Source organism: Branchiostoma floridae, chromosome 5, assembly GCF_000003815.2.
Source record: "Branchiostoma floridae strain S238N-H82 chromosome 5, Bfl_VNyyK, whole genome shotgun sequence".
NCBI lineage: Eukaryota > Metazoa > Chordata > Leptocardii > Amphioxiformes > Branchiostomatidae > Branchiostoma > Branchiostoma floridae.
Window position 1 is genome coordinate 742,694 of NC_049983.1, and position 26,603 is coordinate 769,296.

The 26,603-nt window shown below is 44.2% G+C and overlaps 3 protein-coding genes across 4 annotated transcripts in view; 1 reads left to right on the forward strand and 2 right to left on the reverse strand.

The window, feature by feature from the left end:
- Positions 1-2,504: 2,504 nt before the first annotated feature.
- LOC118416843 (beta-lactamase-like) lies at positions 2,505-9,462 on the reverse strand. Its single transcript, XM_035822116.1, has 5 exons — positions 8,573-9,462; positions 5,574-5,846; positions 4,913-5,166; positions 4,068-4,232; positions 2,505-3,231 (listed from the first exon to the last, which is right to left on the reverse strand). The coding sequence occupies exons 1-5, from the start codon at positions 9,085-9,087 to the stop codon at positions 2,705-2,707; spliced, it is 1,734 nt and encodes a 577-aa protein (XP_035678009.1). The 5' UTR covers positions 9,088-9,462; the 3' UTR covers positions 2,505-2,704.
- Positions 9,463-16,766: 7,304 nt separating this feature from the next.
- On the forward strand, positions 16,767-19,493 carry LOC118415417 (putative wall-associated receptor kinase-like 11). The gene has a single exon (XM_035820027.1). It carries the CDS (start codon positions 16,767-16,769, stop codon positions 19,491-19,493), a length of 2,727 nt encoding a protein of 908 aa, XP_035675920.1.
- Positions 19,494-21,763: 2,270 nt separating this feature from the next.
- Positions 21,764-26,603, reverse strand: part of LOC118416853 — a 7,485-nt gene continuing 2,645 nt past the window's right edge. The window contains exons 1-3 of one of the 2 annotated variants that reach the window (XM_035822128.1): positions 26,102-26,597; positions 23,076-23,887; positions 21,764-22,734 (exon numbers count right to left, since the gene is read on the reverse strand). In XM_035822128.1, coding sequence (XP_035678021.1) covers positions 22,729-22,734; positions 23,076-23,887; positions 26,102-26,558 — 1,275 coding nt within the window. In that variant the 5' untranslated portion in view covers positions 26,559-26,597 and the 3' untranslated portion in view covers positions 21,764-22,728. Of the gene's footprint in view, positions 23,888-26,101; positions 26,598-26,603 lie in introns of those variants that run through there. The other variant, XM_035822127.1, reaches the window with a different exon arrangement.

The following is a 26,603-nucleotide window of genomic DNA, read 5'->3' on the forward strand; positions in this document are numbered from 1 at the left end:
CAGTTGTTAGTAATGCGTTTATTTGCCATACACTGTACCTGATGCAATCGCTGTGCAATAAACTTGACTCTTTTTTTTAAACGCGATACCACACTGGACACAACCACACACACACACACACACACACACACACACACACACACACACACACACACACACACACACATACAAACGGGGATTCGTTGAGCGAAACGTTGACATTTGATTTGATTTGAAAAATTTGAGAAATCTATTCCGTCGATAGTTTTGACCAAAATTGATATCTGCACCTACCAATGGCGGCCGCAGTTCCAGCTCCCAACTGATAGACTTTGATCTTTCAACGTTTCACTTACTTGGCTTCATCACAGGCAAGACAACCTACTTCTTAAAAGGCTTGCATGATGCTTAGCGGGGGGGGGGGGGTGTCGCTCCTTCTGAATGGATCCCGACGGCTATACTTTTATGCATTTTTTAACTAAATCATGAATGTGATAAGTAGCAAAAGCTAATCATTGGCCTTTGATGACTCTTAGTTCCTTTTATTATTGCCACGCCATGGCCAATGACACGGGGAAAGGTAGGCCGGCGTATGTTAAGTACTGACTGATAATGTAGCGAGGTTTGTGGCTGAATTTCGGTATTCCTGACGATATATATATAACGAATTGTGGCAAGAACTTTGGAGTCGGCATCAATGATGAGGAGCTGCACAAGCTGCAGGCTCCTGTCGCCGGGCGTCTTTTCTTCGCAGGAGACGGGACAGGGTCATACTTTGGCTTCGTGCACGGAGCCTTTTTCGAGGGAGAGAGAGTTGCTGACGCCATCGCGACGTGTGTGGGAGGAGGCCCATGTGAGAAGGAGTACCAGCCGCCCCGCCGGGGTTGTACCTGTCCCGCTGCAGACAACTTCGACAACCAGGCCACGGTAGACGACGGGTCCTGCCTGTACCCTACTAGCGGTGGTGACCGTTTCATGCCGTTTTCAACTTTCGCCTACCTTCTAGTTTGGGCAGCGTACGTGCACGTTTGAGGAAATAGGATGACGTAATACATTTTTTTCGTAAAGAAAGTAGTTTGGCCTTTGCCTTAGTTTTGGTAGTAATGCATTGGGAAGGTATATTATTGGTGTCATGAAACCAGTATACAGTAGACTCCAAGTAGGTTTAGGTCCCGATTGCACTGTCCGAAGCCACCCGTCCGAAGCCACAAATGTGTGAACTGCCGGATACGTGGGGGGGGGGGGGGGGTACTTATGTGTTCCACACGGGTAGGTTATTGCGTTTATTTGCTACCGGGTCCCGTGTTCATTTTATATCCGACTTAGATTTTACCCAGTGCTCGGCTGGGCCCACAAATACCCCGGGAGCCTCAAAGTGTCCCACGGAGCTAGGTATGTAGAGAGCGCCTAAAAACAGCCGGAGAACTGCCCAGCAGATACCTTTTACCAATTGAGACCTAAATCTTAATTGCAATACTCTTTGTAGCAAAATCTGACCAATTCTGCAAAGGACTGTAACATCTGAAATCATTTTAATTAACCTCATTGAATATCGACAAAAATGTACATAGTTTACGAATTGGTTATTGTTGATAAATGGTAATGTTTATTGCAAATTCTTGCCCGAGGGCTAATTGCAGGTACAAACAACACATATGAAAAGTACAAAGGTGCGAAGAACTACATTCTATGACTATTTTGTAATACTAAAGTGTACATTATAAAAGTTTTGTTGGGTTTGGCTTCTTCTTTTTAGGCAGTGGAAAACGAATTTACCCACTTCTTTTATAATATGTGGGTTCAGTGATTTTAATAATAGGGTTGCTTTCTCATTGTTAGGTATAGTTAGAACGAAAGTGTATTTTGGAAAGTGTATTTTGGATAAACTCATAAATATTTGGTTTCTTATATAATTATAAAAAAAATAGAGATAAAATGACTCTCGTCTTCCACAGCATTTGAGGGGCAATATTTACAGATAGGTACAGGTAGTTTCATATATCTCCCCTTTAATATTTCCAGGGGGTGGGCACTAATTCTAAAGTTACAGGTACTTAAACGCTGCTGAAAAGACTCAAATTTCGAGATATTTCTCTGTACAATATTCGGTTCTACATTTTCTGTAAATTTAATTAGCTTGCCAGTATCGGTAGAATATCTACAAGAACAACCATGTAGATCATTATGCCCAAAACTGCATATATAATCATATAAGGCGACTCGGTACAAGTGATGATAGAATAGATGTACAACTAGAACAGGAATGATTTCAATGAAAATAAAATCTGCCCTTATCATCTCTGATATTCTAACTCATGTTTTGCATTTTACATCAATGCGAATAAGAAAAATAAGTTGAAGATTCATCCCATGGAAATTCTCACAACAAGAAATATTTCCCTAATTTCTTAAGCTGAGGAAGTATTTCCCAAGAAGATTTTGACTCTCGACAAGTTCTAAAAATTCAAGTCTTAATTTCTTGTTTTGTGTAGCAAGGTTATTTTTGTTGTCATGATCAAGAGAATATTTTCTAATCATTCCAGCAGAATCTTACTTCAAGAAATATGCTGAACGACAAAAGTGATGAAGAAAAATTCTTAACTCGCTGACGAAGTGTTTTGTTTTTCTTAACGGTAGAAACAGAAAGTTTTTTCATCAGATTAATGATTCTGTGTATAATAAGAAATAAGAAAAAGCCTTTTGGCAGGGTACGAGGAAGTGATTGCTAAACTAATATTACAAATGTCAGAATGAACACAAAAGATAACCCCAGACGAGACATTACGATTTGCATAGCACCAGAAGTACTGCTACATCCACCCCACTCTTGGTCAGTATCTTCCGTATCTCTTACTTTTAGATTTCTCTCGAACAATAAGTCGGGTTCAGGGGGCTTACTTCTGAAGGATAAAGAAACGACGTCTTCTCCATGCACTTGAACATCGACAAGAATTGTAGAACCATCTAGCGGTCCTCTAAAGAAGGCGTTTAAGACGTTGACACGTTTTGTAGGTATAACAACACCATGTCCGATCAAACCGAGTTTGAAGTAAAGTTCCTCATCTGTGGCGTTCAGGCTGATTGTCAATGTACCTACTGCACGGTTGCCATAGTGACCCTCGTAGTCTCGTTTGTCTCGCGAGAATTCATCTGAAGTCTCGGGGATGTTGACGGAATCGTTGGCCTTCGGTCTAGTCCACCAAGGCTGGGGGTACGAGCAGGCAGTGGTGGCGTTCAGCCAGTGATCCTTACCTAACGAACAATAAGCATTAGACATCGACATTGAAATAGCAACTGTATCTGTATCTGTATCTATATAGCCGGTATAACCGCCCTTCGGCGTAACACACCAGCTTCTGTATCTGTATCAATATAGCCGGTATAACCGCCCTTCTGCGTAACACACACGGGCCAGCTTCTGTATCTGTATCTATATAGCCGCTAGCACCAGCCTTCGGCGTAACACACCAGATTCTGTAAGCATTCGACATCAACAAGTTTATGTTATTAGCAACATGATATATCATGTTTGTTGGGTCATGTCTCCCGCATGGATCCGTCACGCCTACCACACCAAACATTGCATGGTCAGCTGGCAGATGGCAAACGTGACAGGGGACACCCTAAGCTCCGTTTTGTGGACGTCTGCAGGCGCGACCTGAAACTCATCAACATTGGAACTGAGTGGGAGCAGCTAGCTCAAGACCGTGCTGCATGGCGGCACAAACTCCACCAAGGTGCCAAAATGACCTAAAGATGAAGGAAGCAGCTAGAAGGCATAAGAGACAAAATCCGTGCTTTCAGACGCCCAACCTTTGGCAGACTGTGCAGAAGTGCAGCGGGTCTGGTTGCACATCGGCGAGTCCACCTGTCAGTGAACTGATCGTCCGTCAGGATGACAAGGACAAGAAGAAGAAGAATCAACAATATAAACATTACAAAACTTTAACATCGAACACCCTTTACAAAACTTCGTATTATTAGCTCACTCATGCTCCACGTTAAAAAAGGTAGACCTAACCGCATTTCACAGAAAAGCGGTGTGCTCTGCATAAAGGCGTTTGATTGTATATTTGATTGTTACCAACCTATCAGTATGTCAGCAATCTGGTGATGTATGACGTTGTGTACGTCTTTGCTCCGTCCCCTCACACCGTTCACAGACGTGAAGACACCCCCTCTAGCGGCCGGGAACAGCGATAACAGGGAGGTAAACCCCGTCACCAGTCCGCTGTGGTAAACCCTTCTATGGCCTAGAAACAAATGAAAGTGTAGATAATGATATTACCAAGGGATTTACAATACATTATCATATAGCCAGGCGCCGCGGGCCAATCAGAAGGCCCCATTCCACGTTGATTATGACGCCGTAACACATAGATTCCGGCCGGCCCGGAGTGTATCGCTCCTTCTGATTGGTCAAAATGAATCGACACCGGCACCGGTGTCGGGGCGGGTCATTAAATATAATATCTGCAGCTAGTATGTACCCAACATTTCGGTAAGAAGACTGATCTACATGGTCGAGGTACCTCCTCGAGCACGGGACCCACGTTTTACGTCCCTTAACCTTCCGAAGGACAAATTCGCTTGGTCGGGCGACAGCTTCCGGTCTTCCTTGGGGTCTCTCATCCGCGCCGTGGTATTGAATTGGTATCATCAGGTTGACCAGTGCAATGGTCGTGTGGATAGATGTTCGTCATGCCAAATGCATTGTTTTTAAAAACAGGATATTTATCAAGTCAGTGGGCGTCAGTTTCAAACTGCAATTTTTCGAAAATATTTGAAAAATGTTTAAACTATTGCAATTTGAAACCTCCGACCATTGACCTGATATCCCTAAATATCCTATGTTAGAAAACATATATAGGTTACCCCGCGGATAAAGGTGAACTAGCGTTACATCATCTTCCAATTTTGCGAGATTGCCCACCTCTGTAGTATCCACTCATCCACCCCAGCCCGTACCCGTGCAGCATGTCCACTCCCACCGGCCAGTCTGGTCCGACCCTCTCGCTGTACAGGGGCATGGTGAAGTCTACCGTGTGGGTCTGCCGTAAGGTGTCCTCCGGGACCACCTGGCGGCCGGCCGTGTCCCTCCCCCCGCTGAGGTGGAACTTCATGTACCGGGCCATGTCCAAGGCGTTGGACACCACGCCCCCTGCCGGCAAATGTAACCTCACAGGTCTATATGTAAGAATATAGAACATAACGTTATATCAACGACAATGTTACCTTTTATTTTACTAAAACACTCTAACGAAAGCAATTCCATTTTCTCGCTACCGAATGTACAGGGATTTCCCGGCTAAGTTAAACGATTAAACATAACTTATATCTAAAAGTGGAAACCTTGGAGAACCTTACTGAGATTCCTATCAGAGTCTCTGATTTTGATGCTAGGAATATGATGCGGAGGTCTTTCATTTATGAATCCTTAATGTCAAGTCTCTCTATTAATGTGAAGTGTCATGATGAGAAGTTGAAAAGTTCTCATGGACTCTCATTTTTATTTCATATCATGCAACATAGAGAGAGAGAGAAAGAGAGAGACTGAGAGAGAAAGAGAGAGACTGAGACGAACAACAATATACCTGCGATTTTCTGGGCTGTACGGAACAAATGGACTTGTTTCATTGTCTGAGCTGTATGTCTGGGCAAAATTGACGAAGCCATCCTCCTCTTGTACATCAGCCAGATACACCGTGTCGCCCATACCCAGAGGTTGTAGGATGCGTTCTCTCAGGAGGGTCTCGTAGGGTTTTCCAGTAAGCTTCTCAGCCACGTGCCCGGCAAGTGTGTACATGACGTTGTTGTAGTGCCAGCGGGTACGGATTGGGTAGACCTGTCTGTAGTACCGTATCCGTCTGCAAGAGGGAGATTTGTCATCGACAGAACCGTGTCAAATGGTTAAGGTGGTATCTCCTTACTTGGGGCACCGGTGCGGCACTGCGGGGTTCGAAAGATACTCAATGAATTTTAGAAATAAAGAACGAATTTGCTTAAGTTTTGTGTATTTTGTTGTCTTCAATGTCACACTTACGTATTACACAATATCTGAATTATTGAAAATCGCGAAAATGACAAAACAGTACCACAGTGAGCAAACCCGGCAGTGCCGCATCGGTGCCCCGAGTGCAGTGAGAGTCCATCCCAAGAGAGATATAAGTCCTATACCAACATAAAATTTCATTAGTCAGGTACAAATTCTTACCTATTCTAACAGGAATACTCTAACCATTTCAAAGCAGCATTCAAGAGCTGTACGGGTCCTCAAATCAGTAGTCATAAATTGAATGCGGAAACAGGAAAATACCACAATGTAGCCCCAGATCATCAAATTTTGTCTAAAACAAATTGAAAATGAATTTCATTTCAACTTGTAGTGTACGATATATGATAAGTTACGCAATACGTTATTCACATTACTATGTCTAAACACAACAGATTTTACGATACTCTATACCAGAAGTTGATTTGACTTTATCTTTAAGGTCTCATTGATGAGTTTCTTCTTCCCATAGACTTCTATGTTATAATTCGTGGTTTAAATGGGCGCGTTCAGAATGAAGCTACGTGAAATTTCAGCAGATTTTTCATTCTATGTCGAGCAAATTTACCCTATATCATGGGAAAAAATTGCCAATGTAAACTATACGTAGGAACTTTTTTTATAGCAATTACAAACTACGATTAGTCAATCCCTACAAAAGGCACTTTTTCGCTGCTATTGTACAACCGCACCACTCAGAACCCAGGACTGTGTACCTCCGACCTAGCGCGCGGCTGCAAAACTTTACCTGCTAATTTCTTCAGTTACAAATAAGCTTTCACCAATCTAACTTTTGAGATCAGTTCCGCTGGCTAAAAGGGAATTTCTCACCGCTAAAAACATGCGTCCGTGCAGTCGTTCATTTTTGGCTCGGATCTCTTTTAGGGTACCCACTCGCGGAGTAATACATCAATGAGACCTTATATCCGACAGCCCTCATAATGCTAAGATAGGTAAATACATAAAAGATTGCTTTGCCTCACCTGATTGTATGGACGTTTTCTTATTATCATATATTGTTTAGTTAGTAGATTTTTAGATTTATTCTGTATCCACTTTTTTGTAGTTTACGTTTGACTATATAAAAGTCACTGTACTTTCTGTCGTGTCAATAAAGCTTGTTGTTGTTGTATAAGAGGAAAGAGGCATGTAAACAATAGTTGTAATAATAGCCTAGCTCTAGATATTTTGTTTATCAAATTGTTTGATTGTAGCACTACCTGTAATAGTATCTAGTCTTTAGTATTCTATGTAATACTATTGAATCACTGCATTTAGCCCATGTGGGCAGGAAAATGCAAATAAAGATCTCATTGTATATCTAAACCTACTATTGAAATGCATGCACAATTTGTCCTCAACGGCCATGGAAAGGTTTCTAAGCAGAGACATATACACATCAGCGTAAATGTTGCATGTACTCTGCCTGACTTCTAGTGAACCATTGGCACAAGTCCTGCTGTGCATGTAATGATGCTGCCGGAAAATTGCAGGGCTTGAGTCTCTAAGTGGTAAGAAAAGCCGACGTCCTGCTATGAAGCTAAAACTACAATCACGGCGTCCCTCTAAGATAGGAATGCTCACTGACTTGAGTAGAGAGACCTGCTCTTAGTCCAAAATTTTAGGCGGAGTGACAATTGCTGCAAGAAAGTTTCTATGATTCCGTCTGCCTGTCAGTTTTAATGACCTATAGTTTATGTCTCCAATACACCTTTCTCACGCGGCGGCCATGATAGATCGAACACAAGGTCAATGAGGCAAACAGACAAAACTTATTTCTAAAATTAGCTTCCATTTATACGTTTCCGCAAAACCTCACAAATTTCCACAATAGAAGATCAAATAAAAAATACTTTACCTTATGTTATGCACCAAAAGATGTAGCAATTTAGAGTAGTGAAGACAGATCCCATAGTCCCTTAAGAGATGCAAGATAAAAGCATAATAATGCAAACATTTGACGGACATGCAGCCATTCTCTTATCGGTCGCTTTCCTAACTGGCAGGCTATCATTGGTTGAACTGCTAATTATGATGGACAGTCTTTTATTTGCCTCATTGAACTCATTTTAGATCTATCATGGCCGCCGTGTGAGAAAGGTGTATAGATTTGTCTGTTATAAGGTCCTTCAATGCCCTACCACAATAATATACTTGCATGGCCTAGATATCACGCAGGGAGATATGAAAAACGAGGTGACCCAAACATACACCTCTTACTCTTTGGCGCAAGAGCTATCTGCCACTCACAAATCACGACCGTAGCATGTCCTCGAGATATCAAACCTGGAAGTTCCGCTGCAGTACCAAAGCAAGCCGCTAGGGAGACTAAAATATAACCGTTTCAATGTCTCATCAAGACCTACCTACATACCAAATATCAAGAGAATTCATCCAGGTATTCTGGACATATGATGATCAACTACACGCATGCACACACATACATACATACACACACATACACACACACAAACACTAACGGAAAACATAACCTTCTGGGAAAGGTAAAAATATTATTTGTGATTAAAGAATGTCACCAACCTGGCCAGCTCTGCTCTATCGATGTCTTGTCCGACGTCAACAGCAAGACCAAGACTTTCCAGACCCATCTTGTGGGCCAGAAGATCTCTCAGGGTCGCTTCTTCGGTACGGAACTGGTCCCTGAACCTGAAGGACGGCCCCAGGATATCCGTCAGGACGGTGTCCCAGCTCACGTCTTTCCTCTCCCCGAGAATGGCCGCTAACAGGGCTGAGGTGAAGGACTTGGAGATGGAGCCGACTCCGAAGAGAGTCCTGTTGTCCACAGCTTGTCCCGTCTGCAGGTCCCTTTGTCCGTACCCCTTGGCGAAAATGGTCTGGCCGTCCTTGACCACGGACACGGTCAGTCCGACTACAGGCCTGGACTCACATGTCATCAGGTTCTGGATGAAAGTGTCGAGATCCTGTAGCCTCTGCTGTAGATCGGAACTACTTCTGTCTATAGCCCCTCCAGTAGAAATGAAGAAAGTAAAGAAAACAAACTTCACAGCAGTAGCCATCACGGATAAAAGAGACATTGCTGACAAACTGTGACAGTCAGTCTCAGGCCGATGTTACCCGATGACTATCAGCATGAGAAGTACCCTGCAACGTTTGGTATTGCGGGATTCCTTTCTCACCAGGAACCGTCACTTAGGCTTACTTGTCATTGAGATAAAACCGCACGAATTCGAATGCCTTGCGAAACAAATTACGGTCTCAGAACACTGGCACAAGGGTCCCATTCGTTAGTAGGATGGTGTCGCAGCTAGTCTTTCCAAAGAGATATGGTTCATCTATGTTCACGCAGAGATACTGTCAGTTCCCTCTCAACCCTACCATTGAACCAAACCTAGCCCTGGCCACCTAGAATGGCTGTACAGCAGATATGGAAACAGGCCAGAAACTGTAACAGAAGAAATAATGAAGACGCTGTCACCTTGATAATAAAAGTAACCTTGAATTATTTTTGATACACTTGAAACGTGACAGTATTACACATGGCCATGTGCAAGGGGCAACCCTCTCCAATGATATGTTTATCACTGTTATCACTAACGTAGCCCTACGTAGTTAACGTTAATCATGTCACAGCTTTAAATCTAACACTTTGACAAAATTCGGTGAACTATGCTCGTCAAGATGTACGCTGCCATAGGCCTGTAGTATCTGCTTTAGGTATTGACTACAAAATGCCGAGTTCGAAAATCATAAAGATATGGGAAATTTGTTGTCAGTGTTGACCTTCTCAGTGAAGGACGCCCCCCTCCCCACCCGTCCATGAGGGTAACAGGTCCTGACAGTACGTCGGCCTACTGTGGAGAACTAAATCCCCAACACGTGTCAGGTAGTCCGGGCTTTGGGGCACATTTAGGGTAAAATTTGTGTGGCAGATTTAGAAATGTCAATCTGCACTTGCCAACAGGCAATTACCAGGCCTAACTGTAGGCTCTATAGGGTACCAAATATAGTTTAAACAAACCCTGCTTTTTATTCATTGAATGGAGGACAATGATTTATGTATTCTATCGCTATCTCCAGTGACGACCACACAATGATGGTACAAACAGATAGACAATACACAACACGTATAACTGTAGAGATCAATTATAAACAAAGTTGTATTGAAGGTAATTAAAAATGGCGACATAGATTAGCTTTGCCATGTACTGCTCTCCAATAAATATTTGCCTAACATTTGGGTTTTAAATACAACGTGCCCATTACATAATAACCCTCGTCACACTCTCTTCGGCAAACTTTTTTGGATCGTAGGACATCTTTTCTATATTTTCTCTCTTTCTGATGGTGAAATCAAACATCTAATAGTTTTTGGTACTTCCCTTTGCATCTATTCCACAAACTGTTTGATTATGTCTTCAACTTAGAACTTCATTGTGCAAACTGGCCGTTTCTAACCATGTTTCTTTTCCGTGTCCTACCAAAATTTCCGGGGTTGGGGGAGGGGGGTGTACCAGGACTTGCGCTTCTACCAGTCAATACACTTGTATTCCATTTGCACAGATTTACTGCATCCTGTCAATCATATGTTATTCTTATTTTCTTTTAATAGCGGCACCGATATAAGTTGTCTTAACTTGACTGGGCCGCTACTTGTCTGTTATTTTGCCTTTATGTGTTTGTTCAATAATTAAAAAAAATACAACGTGGATGCTAAGGGTGGGAGGTGTCAGAATCAAGCTAACGTTATATTTATCTCCATAATTAGAATAAAATAGAAATTTTAGTTCTCTGTTTTGCATTGATTTCCTTTCTTTCTGTCTAGTCCCTATAAGTTCAGATAACGGCCGGTCTCATTGCCTGGCTACGAACAACGCAAAATATCTATGTCTGACAACATATGACCTACGTCCAGAGCTAATCGAAGACGAATATCACTTTATGGTTGTATGTCCCAAATATTCTGATATACGAAATTCTCTGTACACAAGGTTGTCATCTTATACACAAGGATTTATCTCAATGGACCTGAAGTGCAAATTCAAATACATCATGACATGTGACAATCCCTGCATGACAGATATAGGAAAATATATTAAAGAAGGTTTAGACATTAGAAATTCCTCCAATGATTGTAAAAGCCTCCAATGACTGTAAGAAACTTATCCCATACTACAACTTCTAAATTAGTTAGATAAGCCTTAAGTTAAGTTATAGCACTGTAGTTATGTAGATGCCATACTTTGTACCCCGTACAATTGTTGTGCAATAAATTTAAAGCTATCTGTTACTTAAAAAAGCGGAACACCTACATTCCATTGCGAGTTCTCCTTTTGCGTTTGTGGAAATTAAGACTTCCCTTTCCTAAAGTGTGTGATTTTAGATGAGGCAAATGTATTTACAGTTCCCCTTTCCTTTAACAAAGATTTCCGCATTCGGACATCCGAGGAGACAAAAGTACCCATTCTCTAAACAGTGTTGACAATGTCTATGCTGACTAATAATGTTACTGGACACATATTTAGCAATGGCTAAGTACGTGATATCTTCTTCTATAACGGAGATTAACATTGTGTCATATCTATTTCACGAAACAGAAATCTAAGAAGGTCGATCCACATCTATTGAAGTCCAAATAGACATAGGGATTAGTGCAGTTCTTGTGTATAAGAAATGTAATGTGTGTGTATATGTGTGTATATGTACTATAATTCTTTCCTATATTCTTTCAAGTCTCCTCTTCTTCTCTTTTATCTTCTATCTAGGCATTCCTCATTGAGCCAGTTAGTCATCATTCATATTTTCTCCCATACGTTGTTCCAGTTGTACAGCGTCGGGTCTGTCTGGGTCTCCGGCCAAACACTGACACATCAGCCAGTTCTGGCATATATGTGTGTAAAATTATCCTTTCCTTCCTACGTTTCATTTATATCGAGTCCGTCTTCACTGAGTCAATCAGTCAGTTAGTCATCATTCATATTTTCTTCCAAACGTTGTTCCAGCTGTGCAGCGTCGGGTCTGTCCTCTGGTGCTCCGGCCCAACACTGACACATCAGCCTGTACAGGGAGACGGAACATTTCTCCGGCTGCTCCAGTCGGGTACCGAGTTTCAGGAGCCGCACCAGCTGTCCACAGTCCGGACGGTAAACCTCAGGGTAGCGGGGCTCCTCTCCGAACGTGGCGATCTCCCACAGCAGCACGCCGAACGACCACACGTCACTGTGGCTGGTGAACTCGCCGTCCCGGAGAGACTCCAGCGCCATCCACTTCAGCGGTAAGAGGTCGTCCTGGCCGAGGTGCGTGGTGTGGACGTACACCGTGTTGGCGTACACGTCCCTGGCGAGCCCGAAGTCGGCCAGTTTGGCCACGCCGTCCTCTGTGATGAGGACGTTTCTCGCGGCCACGTCACGGTGGACGATCTTGAGACTCTCCAGTTCGTGAAGTGCGCGGGAAACGTGTAGAGCGAACCGCAGCAGGTCGGACAGACGAGTGTCGGGGTCCTGGCGACACCCGCGTAAGAAGTGAAGAAGGTCTCCGCGCGGAGCGTACTCCAGCAGGATCCGTCTGGGCAGAGACTGAGTGATGATGCCGTGTAGCTGGACGATGTTTGGGTGTACACGTTGGTCATCTCCCTCTCTGTGTTTGGACTGATTGTGAAGGGAAATCAGAATGTCGACTTCCCGATAAAAGTCCCGGTAGCACCGCTCACTCCCATCGCCGCTTTCATTATCCAGAGAGATCGACTTCGCGGCGACCAAGACCGGTTCTTTCTCAGGCGTGCGCAGCTGCGCTAGCAGCACGTGACCAAAGGTCCCTTGACCAATCATCCTCAGCACCGTTAGATGCTCTTCACGCCGTTCCCATGGCAACCGGCGGTTTGCCACCACTTCTTTTTCCTCTACGTTTGCATCGACTAGTTCCTTCATCCGAATGCCTTCTTCCTGTTTCCTCATTCGTCCATTCAACAAAGTTTTCTTTCTCAGAAAAATCCATGCTGATGCCGCAACCACAACGAAAGCAGGTATCACAAGAACAGCTAGTAACTGTAGATTTCCACTTCCTAGTTGAGTAGGAAGTCGGCTGCAGTCCTGTCCAGTCCACGGGTACTGACAAACGCACGTCCCGTTGATGTGATCACAGACCCCGCTGTTCTGACACGCACACACGGACGAACAGTTCAAACCGTAGTGGCCATGGCGACACGGACGGTCGCAATATTTCCCCATCCAGCCTGGTAGACACACACAGCCACTCCACCGGTCGCACCTGTCCCCGTTCTCACAGTCGCACGTGCGGTTACAAAACATTCCGTACAGGTTGGGAGGGCAACTCGTGACGTTTAGAATCAGTTCTTTCTCTACGACGACCCTCGTCCCGGCAGTTTCAGCTGCACATGTGTAGACACCATTATAGTCATCACGGAAAGCGTTCATCGTAAACTCTATGACTGTTGTTTGGTTTGATAAGACCTTGGAGGTATTTGTGTGGAATGGTCTGTACTTCAGCACAACGAACGACACGTTGAAGTGAACTGTAACGCAGGACAGCGTCACGCTACTGCCGATGTAAAGGTGTTGCCTAGGAACCGTTTCTATGACAACAGCTTTGGTTGAGATGTCACAGGCCACCCCTATCCAACCCGGAGGACACAGACAGGCACCGTTGAAACCATGGCAATGGGCGCCATTTCTACACACACAGTCTTGTTCGCACCATGGACCAAACTTCCCTCTTGCACAGCCGAGTGTGTCTACTGTTAACTGTATAGAATACGTCGTTGTTTCCTCTGAAATCAGGAAACGGAAAGGGCTTGACTCACATGTGATCGTATCTGGAGACGATGTTTGGTAAGCGTTTATTTGAAACACCCAGAAATATCCAACACTTGAGTCATTCAGCCACTCAGGCTTTACGAGTTGACTATCTACAAGATTTTGGAACACAACTTCATCACTAGTTCGACTCACAAGCTGTCCCTGAACAGTCATACCATTTTGACTGGAAGAACAGTCTAATGTTATTCCGGAGGCAGAAGCAATGTTCGCCCAGCCGATATCAGTCAAAGACTTCAAACTCCAGACCAACGTGACTCCGCAGACGTCGTTATCAGATCGCATGAGTACTTCCTTTTTTAACTTTGACGTTGTACCTTGTAGATCAGACGTGTGAATCCAACCTGTGTCGTATCTAGAAATGTAGTTGGAAAAGTTGAACAGTCGTTGAGGCCTCCCTTCTCTTTCTGGCGTCTCACATGTCGTGTTGTACAGCGGTGGGTAGCCTTCTACATCAGTGATATCAATTTTCACGGAGTAGAGTTTGTTGTACATCTGGCATGGTTGGCCATTTATATCAGTGCACTTCAATAACACAACGACATCGTACCATGGACGAACGCGGAAGTCGAGTGGGTTAGCGACACGAAGGACGGCCTGTGATCCATTTGGACTGAGCCAGAACCTTCCGTACGGGTCTCCGTCGACGATTTGAACGCTAAAGCTGTTGTCTTTGCTGTACAGACCTGACGTTATGTTGGCCAAAACAGTACCGACAGGGATGTTCTCCGGTATGGTCAGGTTCAACGTCTGTGCTGAAGTATTGTTGACCCTACTTTCCAAATCACTCGGAAGCCCAGGCGATATTCCAATGAGCAACCCGATCAGTGCCAGCCACTTGACAATATCGGTTGTCATATTGATGCCGTACGTTTATGTTACGTTATTCGTCGCCGAAATCTGCCGTCCAACCGAACGTTCCTGCTCGTCTTCTGCGCCGTGTTTTTGAACCTCTCCACAGAGCGGGAGGAAGTTGCCTTGCATGACTTAACTTTCCTACTTACTTTGCTATGGTAAACAGTTTCCTAAACATGACCCCCGTTACGGTTCAAGTTTCTCTCCACTGCGACTGAACAGGTTAAATCCTGGCAGATCGAGCTTTTGTGTTATACTTGTGTGTGTAAGTGTATGTGTGTGTGTATGTGTATGTGTATGTGTGTGTGTGTCTGTCTGTCTGTCCCTGCCTGTCTGTGTGTGACGGTATGTACCGGTGTGCTACTTTGTGTGTGTGTGTGTGTGTGTGTGTGTGTGTGTGTGTGTGTGTGCGTGCGTGTGAGTGTGTGTGCGTGTGTGTTCGTGTACTCCTCAAGTTTTCCTTATTTCAGTGGATACGGCTCTGTTTACTAGGAAATTAGTATATTCATACACATGGCCTTTTTGTTTTCGCAACTACCTCACTCGTAACTGCAGCCAATGCATTTCGTATAAAAGTCGCTAGGCTTCTACTGAACAATTGATAATACTTGTACTTGCCAAGTGTACCCCCCCCCCCCCCCTCCAAGTTGCAGGGTTCCTCACAATACCAAGAACGGAACTGTTTGCATGCATGCCACCGGGGCTCGTATTGTGCTTGTGATAACTTCCCTTTTTGCGAATTGTGCATCTACATTTTCGATGAGAACACTTTCCTTTTCTTTCAGCAAAGAGTTCTAGACTATATTTGTTGAATAATCTATTATTTACTAGAGCCTACTGAAGACGTATGTTTGCATGTGGACTTAAATGATAAAGTTTTAAACTCTGAGATCACTCCACTTCTACAATAACTTGCATGAAGCCACAATTGAAATACAACAAACAACGTCTACTTGGAGATGACCTTTTAAACCAATCATAGTACATGAACCGTAAAAAAAGTGGAAAGACGGGGTCGTCTTGACTGTGTTGACTGTACCGTCGCAAGTGGACCATACATACAAAACTTCCTCTTTTTCGCTGTATTTTAAGTCAATAATTGCACGGTGAATGAAGACAGAAAACAACTTTGGAGGCGACGACGACAATACGATTATTGGTATCATCATGTGGCTTACACTAGGGAGTTTGATCCTTTCCGAGTCAGCACTGCCAAGTTTTTGGGAAAATAGTGTCTACACAACACAACTTCAGCACAGACATTTAACCTGTCAATACCAGAGAACATTAGTGTCGGTAGTGTTCTGACAAGCATAACGTCAGCTCTTTACAGCAAAAGAAACAAGATTGTCTTTCAATTCGTCGAGAAAGACCCTTACGTACGGACGATTCTGGCTCAATCTCGGAACGTTAACGTTGTTTAAGTGTTTAATTTGCAAGACGTGATCAACTGCATGTCAGCTGCAACTGTCCAATTTAATACTTATTATTGAGATATCGCTCAATAACAAATATTAAATTGGACAGGTGCAGCTAACTTTATCAAATTAGTTATCATAACGTCTAGTTCCACAATCTAGCACATAGAACAACGTACACTTAATCTAAGGGGAAAATGACTGTACAAATATCTGTCGAGCATTTGACATATAGTAATAGAAAATTATGGACTTACAGACCTGAACCTCTGGATCTGAACCCAGCTAGTAAGTAATCGATCAAGAATATTAATTAAACCAGAAGTTGTACATTATTACACCTTAACATCGTAACTTGCAGAATTATGTTCGTATTTTTCCCTTTCGCAAGAGAAAGGCATTATTATCGCTTAACAATTCTTTTCAAGGCGTTTGACTCCACCAACGCACATCTGCTTGGAGATGACCTTTTTACCCCATTAGGAGGTCTTGAACCGTAAGTGGAAAGACCAGGTCATGTTGATACTAACGCAAGCTGGGAGATCAAGGAAGATTTCCTCTTTTTGGTGTAGTTCAACAACACGATAGAAATCCTACAGAAAGCGATTTATGTGTAACGTTGGTCCCGTCAAGGATATTACTGACGACAACATGATTATTGTTATCATCATGTGGCTGACCCTGAGGTGTTTGATCCTTTCTGTGTCCGGAACGCCAATTGCCTGGGATAGCAGTGTCTACAATACTTCAGCAAAAACGGTTAACCTGACCATACCGGAGAACATCCCAGTCGGTACTGTTGTGGCTAACATAACTTCAGATCTTTACAGCAAAGCCAACAGGTTTAGCGTTCTAATCGTCGACGGAGACCCATACGGAAGGTTCTCACTCAGTCCAAATGGATCCCAGGCCGTCCTTCGTGTCGCTAACCCACTTGACTTCCGGGTTCGTCCAATAAGGTACGATCTCGTTGTGTTATTGAAGTGTACTGATACAGCTGATCAGCCATGCCAAACCTCTAGCGAAATCTACGCCATTAAAATCGATATCACTGATGTAGAAGGCTACCCACCTCTGTACAACACAACATGTGAGACACCAGAAAGAGAAGGGAGGCCTCAACGACTGTTAAACTTTTCCAACTACATCTCTAGATATGACACGGGTTGGACTCACACGTCTGATCTACAAGGTCCATCTTCCAAGATAAAAGAGACATTGCTTGTTCGGACAGCTAACGACGTCTGCGGAGTCACGATAGTCGGGGGGTTGAGATCTTTGACTGATATTGGCTGGGCGAACATCGCTTCTGACTCTGGAGCAAGATTATACTGTTCTTCTAACCAAACGGGCATGACTGTCCAGGCACAGCTTGTGAGTCGAACTAGTGATAAAACTGTGTTCCAAAATCTTGTAGACAGTCACCTCGTCAGGCCTGAATGGCTAAATGACTCACGTGTTGGATATTTTGTGGTCTTTCAAACTGACGCTTTCCAAACATCGTCGCCGGCAATGGTAAGATGCGAGTCAAGCCCTTTCGATTATAGAATCTCAAATGAAACAACGACGTATTCTATACAGTTAACTGTAGACAAACTCGGCTGTGCAAGAGGGAAGTTTGGTCCATGGTGCGAACAGGACTGTGTGTGTAAAAATGGCGCTCGTTGCCATGGTTTCAACGGTGCCTGTCTGTGTCCTCCGGGGTGGATAGGGGTGGCATGTGACATCCCAACCCAAGCGGTAGCCATAGTAACGGTTCCCATGCAACACATTTACATCGGAAGTAACGTGACGCTGTCCTGCACTGCAGTTCACTTCAACGTGTCCTCTATGGTGTTGAAGTACACGACATTTCACACAAACACCTCCGATGTCTTATCAAACCAAACAACAGTCATAAACTTTACGATGAACGCTTTCCGTGATGACTATAATGGTGTCTACACGTGTGTAGCTGAAACTGCCGGGACGAGGGTCGTCGTAGAGAAACAACTTATTCTAAACGTCACGAGTTGTCCTCCCAACCTGTACGGAATGTTTTGTAACCGCACGTGCGACTGTGTGAACGGGGGCAGGTGTGATCGGTGGAGAGGCTGCGTGTGCCTACCAGGCTGGATGGGAAAACATTGCGGCCGTCCGTGTCGCCATGGTCACTACGGTTTGAACTGTTCTTCCGTCTGTGCGTGTCAGAACAGCGGGGTCTGTGATCACATCAACGGGACGTGCTTCTGTCAAGCGCCGTGGACTGGACAGGACTGCAGCCGACGTCCCGCTCGACTACGAAGCCATAATCTACAGTTACTAGCTGTCCTTGTGATACCTGTTTTCGTTGTGGTGATGATATCAGCGAGGATTGCTCTAAGAACGAAAATTTTCTGGAATCATCAACCGAGGCAACAGGAAGAAGGCATTCTGCTGCAAGAACTGATCGCAGAAGTCGAGGAGGAAGAGGACATGGCACAGAATGTCCGGTTACCATGGGAACGGCGTGAAGAGAATCTAACGGTGGTGAAGATGATTGGTCAGGGTACTTTTGGTCACGTGGTGCTAGCGCAGCTGCGCACGCCTGAGAAAGAACCGGTCTTGGTCGCCGCCAAGTCGATCTCTCTGGCTCATGAGAGTGGCGATGGGAGTGAGCGGTGCTACCGGGACTTTTATCGGGAAGTGGATATTCTGATTTCCCTCCACAATCAGTCAGAACACAGAGAGGGAGATGACCAACGTGTCCACCCAAACATCGTCCAGCTACACGGCATCATCACTCAGTCTCTGCCCAGACGGATCCTGCTGGAGTACGCTCCGCGCGGAGACCTTCTTCACTTCTTACGCGGGTGTCGCCAGGACCCCGACACTCGTCTGTCTGACCTGCTGCGGTTCGCTCTACACGTTTCCCGCGCACTTTACGAACTGGAGAGTCTCAAGATCGTCCACCGTGACGTGGCCGCGCGGAACGTCCTTATCACAGAGGACGGCGTGGCCAAACTGGCCGATTTCGGGCTCGCCAGGGACGTGTACGCCAACACGGTGTACGTCCACACCACGCACCTCGGCCAGGACGACCTCTTACCGCTGAAGTGGATGGCGCTGGAGTCTCTCCGGGACGGCGAGTTCACCAGCCACAGTGACGTGTGGTCGTTCGGCGTGCTGCTGTGGGAGATCGCCACGTTCGGAGAGGAGCCCCGCTACCCCCGGGTTTACCGTCCGGACTGCGGGCAGCTGGTGCGGCTCCTGAAGCGCGGTAAGAGAATGGAGAAGCCGGAGAAATGTCCCGTCTCCCTATACAGGCTGATGTGCCAGTGTTGGGCCGGAGACCCAGAGGACAGACCCGACGCTGGGCAACTGGAACAACGTTTGGAAGAAAATATAAATGATGAATGACTGACTCAATGAGGAATGGCTAGATAGAAAATATAAGAGAATAAGAGGAGACTTGAAAGAATATAGAATGGAATAAGAAGTGAAACGACCTCGAAAGATTTCTATTCCATGAAATAGAACAGAAGAAATGTCACTATCCGTTATAAGAAGATTACCCACTAACAACTAGGAATCCTACGAGGATTTTTCAATTTGTCCTGGTAGTTATCTTTTGGCATGTATCGCATTTGTACCGCACAAATGTTATCTAACCTGGTATCCAGTCTACTGTAGATTGGACAGGCTCTGCTTGGTGACGGAAAATGTACACGTACCTGCCGCCGGGGTAATCTTTTCTACCCTGTAGGAGTTTATCGCGATGGTAGTTTAATTAGCCATAATCTCTTACAGTGTAAAATGGTAAATTAGTACTTGATACCAGGTTACATTTTCCCTATGGGTTCCCCAAAATCCCTGATTACATGTAACGTGTTTTTTACAGTAGTGCGGTGTTTAAGAGTCATTGCACGAGAAAACCAGGCAAAACCAGGCAGAGGCCGGAAGATGGGGGTCGGCCAAATCGGTTCATACTTTGTATGTGTGATAGGTATGTGGAACTATTAACAGCCATATACTTAAAACCCTCCAGCTATTTTTCGTTATGGCGTTCTGGGACCCCCCTCAGAGACCCTCGAAAATCCGACAATTAATGGCTGAAAATTACTGAAATTGCGATGGCTATCCTGAGAAATGTACATAAGATACAAATCTAACTTTTATATTTCCATATAGCATGGGTCCTTAAGTTTTACAGACCAAAAGTTGAAGATGATACATTAAAGTTAAGAGGGTGTACTAGGGGGTTACCTGAATCACTGAAAGCAGATTTTTTATCACTGTAAATTTTAGTGATATTCAAGGCCCATTATCTGCTATACGCAGTGGCTCTGGTAAATGGTTTTACTTTTGCTAGAGAGAGGAACATCTACTTATTCAAAAACAATCGTCATCTATTTGGGCCATACATAACGCGAGCCATGAGAGGGGGGTCTTTATGGGGATTTTTCGAGTTTTGGGCCATAATAAATCGGGTAATTATATTACACTATGGGGGTAAGTCATGGCAAATGTTTGTATAGTTGCTTGTAAACCATGCATAACTGTCAAAATATTTTGATTGATTGGTTATGTTAATTGGGGCTCCACATGGGGGATATAAGGATACTTGAAATGGAATTTTGCTGATTTTACACATTTAAATTATTGCTTTCTTATGCGATTAAGCCTGTACCTTCCTAAATCACTTCGTACATACGTACTTTGTCGTGCCCAAGTAAAAAGGCTCTGCATGGGGGTTACCAGGTCTCCAAGAATGTGATACCATTTAATAAACAAGGCACATGGATTCATACCTACTTCATAAATGCTGAAAAATATAAAACAAGACTGCAACAAAAATCAAGATTAATGCTACTTTGGGATGGATACTTTTGTTATCAATTACGGTATACCATAGGGTACAGTTTAGGTATACTTCTATAGATAAAGTGCTGTCCACCAATGGCGTGTGAGTATGCCTGACTATTCTGTTATCACCATAAGGACAAACCAAAAACAAAGCCTATCACAAAACCTTTATGTAGAACCCCTTTAGAAGGGAACAGTGTATTGTACGATCTGCAAAATACGTGTATACTAATAACTCAAAAGAAATTAGAAAATAGCTAAACCATCGAAATGCATATTTACAAAAAGAATTTTGTTGGAGTAGTGATAAAAGCACTTTGGTGAAAAGTATGCTACAAAAGAATAAAAGTAACAAATTACAAAAATCAATTCGCACTACTCATACAGTCACGTGCCTAGGATTGGCCGACTTATGTCTGGTCAGAAAGCTGATGATAGTGAAGTGGCTCAGGCCGCTAGTTAAGGGAGCTGATGCGAAGCTGTTGTTCCAGCCCATTGTGTGTCAGACAGATTACAATATTTTGCTAGACTTTCAGTAACACAGACTCAGCACAGATTAGATGGCCATTTACGTGGAGGCGTTACACTAGAGAAGAGAAGAGGAGACAGGAATAATCTCAATCCAGACATAATACTCTTTTCATTTCATGAAAAGCCCCTTATGCCTACTTCTCCGACCGATATAAGGACAGGGAGACAAGAATTCAACTGACACACTTGGCATCTTTGGCGGAAAAACAGGTATATTGTCAAGATTGGCATACAGAATGGAAAAAACATAGAATCATTACATAAATATGTATCATTCTCAATATATGGCAACACGCCAAATGGTTACCATGACAACGGTTCCATATATCTCGTGAAAAGGTTTTTCGTATAAAGGTCACATGCCAATCATACAAGTTTACGAACATTATAAGATTTCCAACATAATTTGAGTACTGGTTTACCACCACTTAAACGTTAAAAACGTTAAAAACAAGAAATGTTCAATAAACTGAAATGTGGCGAAGGTGAACAAACAAAACGTCTGAGCTAGTTTCTATACAACAGTCTGAAACGACTTTTTAGGTGCGATGCTGAAATATTGACGTAATGCAAATGTTGCCTAGGATCTGTAGAGTATTGTAGGGTACGTTTAGAGAAAAATACTGGCATATTATGAAAGTAACCTGAGCAGCATGGCTGTAACTTAGACTAACAGTGTCGATCGCTTTATTTATAAATCTAACTTCGTATCCTTGAGTATTGTAAACTATCTGTTTTTTCCCTATACAGCGTTAGCATAAAATTGTTTACCGTAAAGTGACATGGAGTGACACCTGGTAATACATTTCGCTACGGAGCAACGACAGAAAGAAAAGTTTCTATTGAGTTAGCATACATTTATGTGCTGTAGGGTAGTATGGAATTACGCAAGGTAATACATTCATAACTGGGAGACTACTCAGGGACTAAGAATCAACAAATCTACTTATTATAAGAGTATAGCTATGCTATCCAGTTTGGTTTAGAAAACAAACAAACCTGTACTAGTCAGCTGTTATTATCAGAACTAAGGTAACTCACCGTATACCGGCATAAAAGCCGCACTGGCCAGGTGTTCAATACAGGCATGGAGCTAGCTATTGCTATCATAACCTTGAGCAGGGCACCCTAAACGTTGTATTCCAATGTAGCTTGGTTTAGGATGCAAGCAGGGAACTTACTGTTGTTATCGAACTCTGGGTAACTCACCCTGTTCAAATGTTGTAGTTGATCAGACATATGGGTAACACACCATGTATCAAGGCTGTAGGGTAACTCACCCTATGTAGGGGTTTCAGTCTAAAGTTGATAATTCTTATTGGTGAGGTTGAGTAGGTATCAACCTATTGTGCCGTTAGCCGATTATACCCGTTTAAGGGTCTATTAGGGATCTTTTTCAGCTGTTCAAGTACGAACCAGGTGCCTTCTATGGAGTTAAGTGCGAATATATTTTTTAAATGCATCTGAGGTCCATCTCCCTAGTAGCCGAAGGTTCGAATCCGAAACCCCCTGCAAAGCTGCTTGCGTAGCAGCTCCAATTCGGAAGGAATGCGAGGTGTATTTTTGTGGATCGAGTTTGACTTGCAGGACACAGGCTCTTAATGCCTTGGCAAAGTTATCGCTGGTAACAGGGCAACCATCCCTACGTTGGAACAGGTACCCCGGGTTCCTTCCCCGTAGTTGGAGGTACTTAGCAAGGCTTACCACCGGGCAGTGCGGACTTTCTGGGTGTGGTTGGATCTGGATGGTGGATTGGGCTGAAGGACTGCTGTGTTTGTACGTCTTAAACTGTACCAAGAAGGAAGTTAGGCCACTATTAGAGTCCAGATTACCCCTGAGGTCCGCTAAGGTCAGAGTGTGTTGGGAAGAATTAGTTACCGTTACTTCGCTTATGCGAGCTAAAGAGTAGAACATAAACGTGAACATTGCCTCATACAGGCACTGATTGTAGTACGTGGTCTTTATGAACTTCAAGGCATCAATCAATTGGGAAAGAATAGGAGGCGTTATGGGCAACCTTCCGTCGGGTACGTGGTTCTTTTGTATTGAGTGCATCAACTTGCGAACGACGAAAGTAGAAGTGGGGTCTTGTAGATTTTGGATTTTGTGAATGAAACCTATAGCTGAAAGTTTAGATGCTATCGACGCTGGGGCAAATCCCTTACTATGTAAGTAGGAAATAAACTGGCATACTATAGGCTCTGGAATAGGGGGCTTGATATTGGCTGTACAGTGGATTTCAAGGCTGAATTGACGGAAATGCTGCCACGCCAGGCGATAAGCTGAGATTGTAGAAGGTGCTAAGGATTGAACAAGCAAGTTGTCGACTAGTCGATTAAGCTGCTGGGCAGGAGATGGGGAGGCACCCTGACCGGATGAGTTGCCATGTGTGGGTATTTCCTGCGGAACCGCTCTACCTGTAGGCGAGATAGACAGTCAGCCATCGTGTTATGTGTTCCCGGTATGTGCTCAGCTCGACATCTAATATTTCGGCGGAGGCTTATAAGAACAAATCTTCGAACCAAGGGCATTATCCTGGGGTTCCGTGACGTCTGTTTATTGATTATGTGCACCAGGGCAAGGTTGTCAGTGTGTAACAAAATACTTTGGTTCGCCCATTCCTTGCCCCAGATATGGAAAGCCAGCACAATTGGATAAAATTCTAATATTGTAATATTCGTCGAGTGTAGTGCCTGTGGCCAAGCTCCGTAAAGCCATTCTGTGCCATAAACTGCGCCATAACCTAACGATCCTGCTGCATCTGTATACAGGTTTAACGTGGAGTCCGTAGTAAATTGGTCGTCAACAAAGAAGGATTTTCCATTAAAGGTGTCAAGGAAATGACCCCACATTTGTAAGTCAAGCCTTACCCCACTGTTGATGTGAATAGGGCCTGTTTTGTATGTCCTATTCCTGGTTAGATCAATCAATCTTCTTAAGAAAGCGCGCCCTGGCACAACTACTTGACATACGTGATTGAGTAGTCCGACAAGGGACTGCACTTGTTTTAAGGAAACTGAGGAGCGCAGGAGGAATTCTTGAATAGTTTCTTTGCACTTTTGTAATTTGTCAATGGGCAATCTCGCCTCCATCAATCTTGTGTCGAGTTCTATGCCTAGAAATGACATAGTCGTATCTGGGTAGTAGGTTTTTTCCTCCGAAAGAGGAACCCCTACTTCCTGACACATATTGCTAAATGCTACCAAGTCTCGTTCGCAAGATGAGTATGCGTGGTTTGCGAACAAGAAATCGTCTAATATGTGGGTAGGGAAGCGTATATTGAGTTTGTTTACCGCTATCCACTCAAGGGCCGAACTAATAGCCTCAAAAATTGAACAAGATATTGAAGCTCCCATTGGCAGGCATCGATCATAATAGAAACCATTGTCTAAATAGAATCCTAATAGGTGGTGGTCGTTAGGATGTATGGGGACAATACGAAAGGCTGATTCCACATCCGTTTTTGCTAGAAAACATCCTGGTCCTAGCAATTTTATGTGTCGGATAGCATTGTCTATATTGGCATAAGAAACCGAGGATAGCTCTTTAGGAATACCGTTATTCACTGCTTTCCCCGGGGGATGCGACAAGTCATGTATTATCCGATACTTTCCTGGGGCTTTTTTGGGAATCGCATAAATGGGAGAAATGAATAGGTTCGGAAATGGTTTATCTGCGAATGGACCCACTATACGTCCTTGTTCCAGTTCAGACTGAAGTTTCTCAAAAATAATTGGAAGTTGTGCTGGATTGGGGGACATGACTTTGGAAGGAAAGTAATTTCGAGATCCAAAATACTCCAATGGAAATCCATAGGTAAAGCCTTTGATGATGTAATCTTTTTCCCTGTCGGGGTACCCTTCTAGAAACAAACTAAGCTTCTTAGCGATTACGGGTGTTGTTATTTCTGAGCTGAGCCTTCTTGGGGCAGTTGGGCTCCTTGTGTGGCCCTGAACAGGTGGGGCAGGAGTGCTTGTAAGGGCAACCTGTCGTGGAGCACTGGCCTCCGGGGAGGTGATATTGAAAGCAGTAGCCTCTGGGTATTTTGTTGGTCTTGGGAAAGGAGGGCTTGGGGGAAGAAGATGCTAGTGCCAAGCTACTGAAGGCATCAACGTACAGCTGCGGATGTGGGACATCCCATGGTAGGTTTGGGTTGATCTGTCTTAGCTGTCTGAAGTACATATCGTACTTACCCCACTGCGCACCTCGGTCTGCCATGGATCGGATCAAGTACCCGTAAGAGATTAACTGGGTACTGCGCAGAACATGCTTCTGGACATAGATATACTGGTAAATCGCGAATGCGTTTGACCATTGTGCTAAGGAAAGGGAGTTCTTACTGTCCTCTACATTGTTTTCCACCGTCAAAGTTGGGAGTCCTGCTAATGGTTCCAGGTTGATGTTGAATTGCGCTTTGGGACGATGAGTTGGCAATAAGTGTTTGAATTCCACATATTTATCTAGCCAAATTTTCTCCTTCGTTGGTTCTGGTATTCCAGTGTCCAGAGGTAAGTGAACTCCCGTTTTATAGAGCTCACCGCTAAGGACAGATTCTATGGCAGGAGTCCCAACTACTGACGCTGGTTGGTTAAGAGCGGAGGCATTAACTGTCTTAGTAAGAGAGGATGTACCTAGAATGCTGGAAGCCAGGGTCGAGCCTAGGCCTGGCATCTGGGCGTTTGGGTTGATGGACGGAAGAGATGGGGGCTGAGGATCCAGTGCCCCACTTGTGGTAGCTATTGGCAACACGCCAGGGGTATCGGTTACATGGGTTACAGTCACTGAGCTAGGAGAGGTGTTAAGACCTACAAGTCCTGCTGACCCTCCGTCTGTTGGTAACGCACCTGGAGTCTGGGGGTCACTGGAATTTGTAGAGTTCAGTTTGTTCGCTATCTGCGTAGTAACTTGTTGCAAGTCCTCTAGTTGCTTTTGTAGAAACTTCATTGTCAGCTTGGGTTTATCCGGAGCCTTGCGAGTAGGTTGCGGGGGTGCATCCTCTGGAGATGGCTGATCTCCTCGCTCCGTCGGGGACGGATCATCCCCGGCTTCCGGCCTCGCTGCTTTGCGTGCCTTCTTCCTTGGAGGCATTACTGGGGCTCGACAATAGTAAAGCGTTAAGACAGTGAGCAGAGT

What these genes read in the sequence shown, in the direction of transcription:
- LOC118415417 (XM_035820027.1), top strand. Translation starts at nt 16,767, where the DNA reads ATGATTATTGTTATCATCATGTGGCTGACCCTGAGGTGTTTGATCCTT.
- LOC118416843 (XM_035822116.1), bottom strand. Translation starts at nt 9,087, where the DNA reads ATGTCTCTTTTATCCGTGATGGCTACTGCTGTGAAGTTTGTTTTCTTT. An exon ending in GATAGAGCAGAGCTGGCCAG is followed by an intron (nt 5,847 to 8,572) that starts GTTGGTGACATT and finishes TCCCTCTTGCAG; the next exon opens with ACGGATACGGTACTACAGAC. An exon ending in GATGAGTGGATACTACAGAG is followed by an intron (nt 4,233 to 4,912) that starts GTGGGCAATCTC and finishes ATTTGTTTCTAG; the next exon opens with GCCATAGAAGGGTTTACCAC.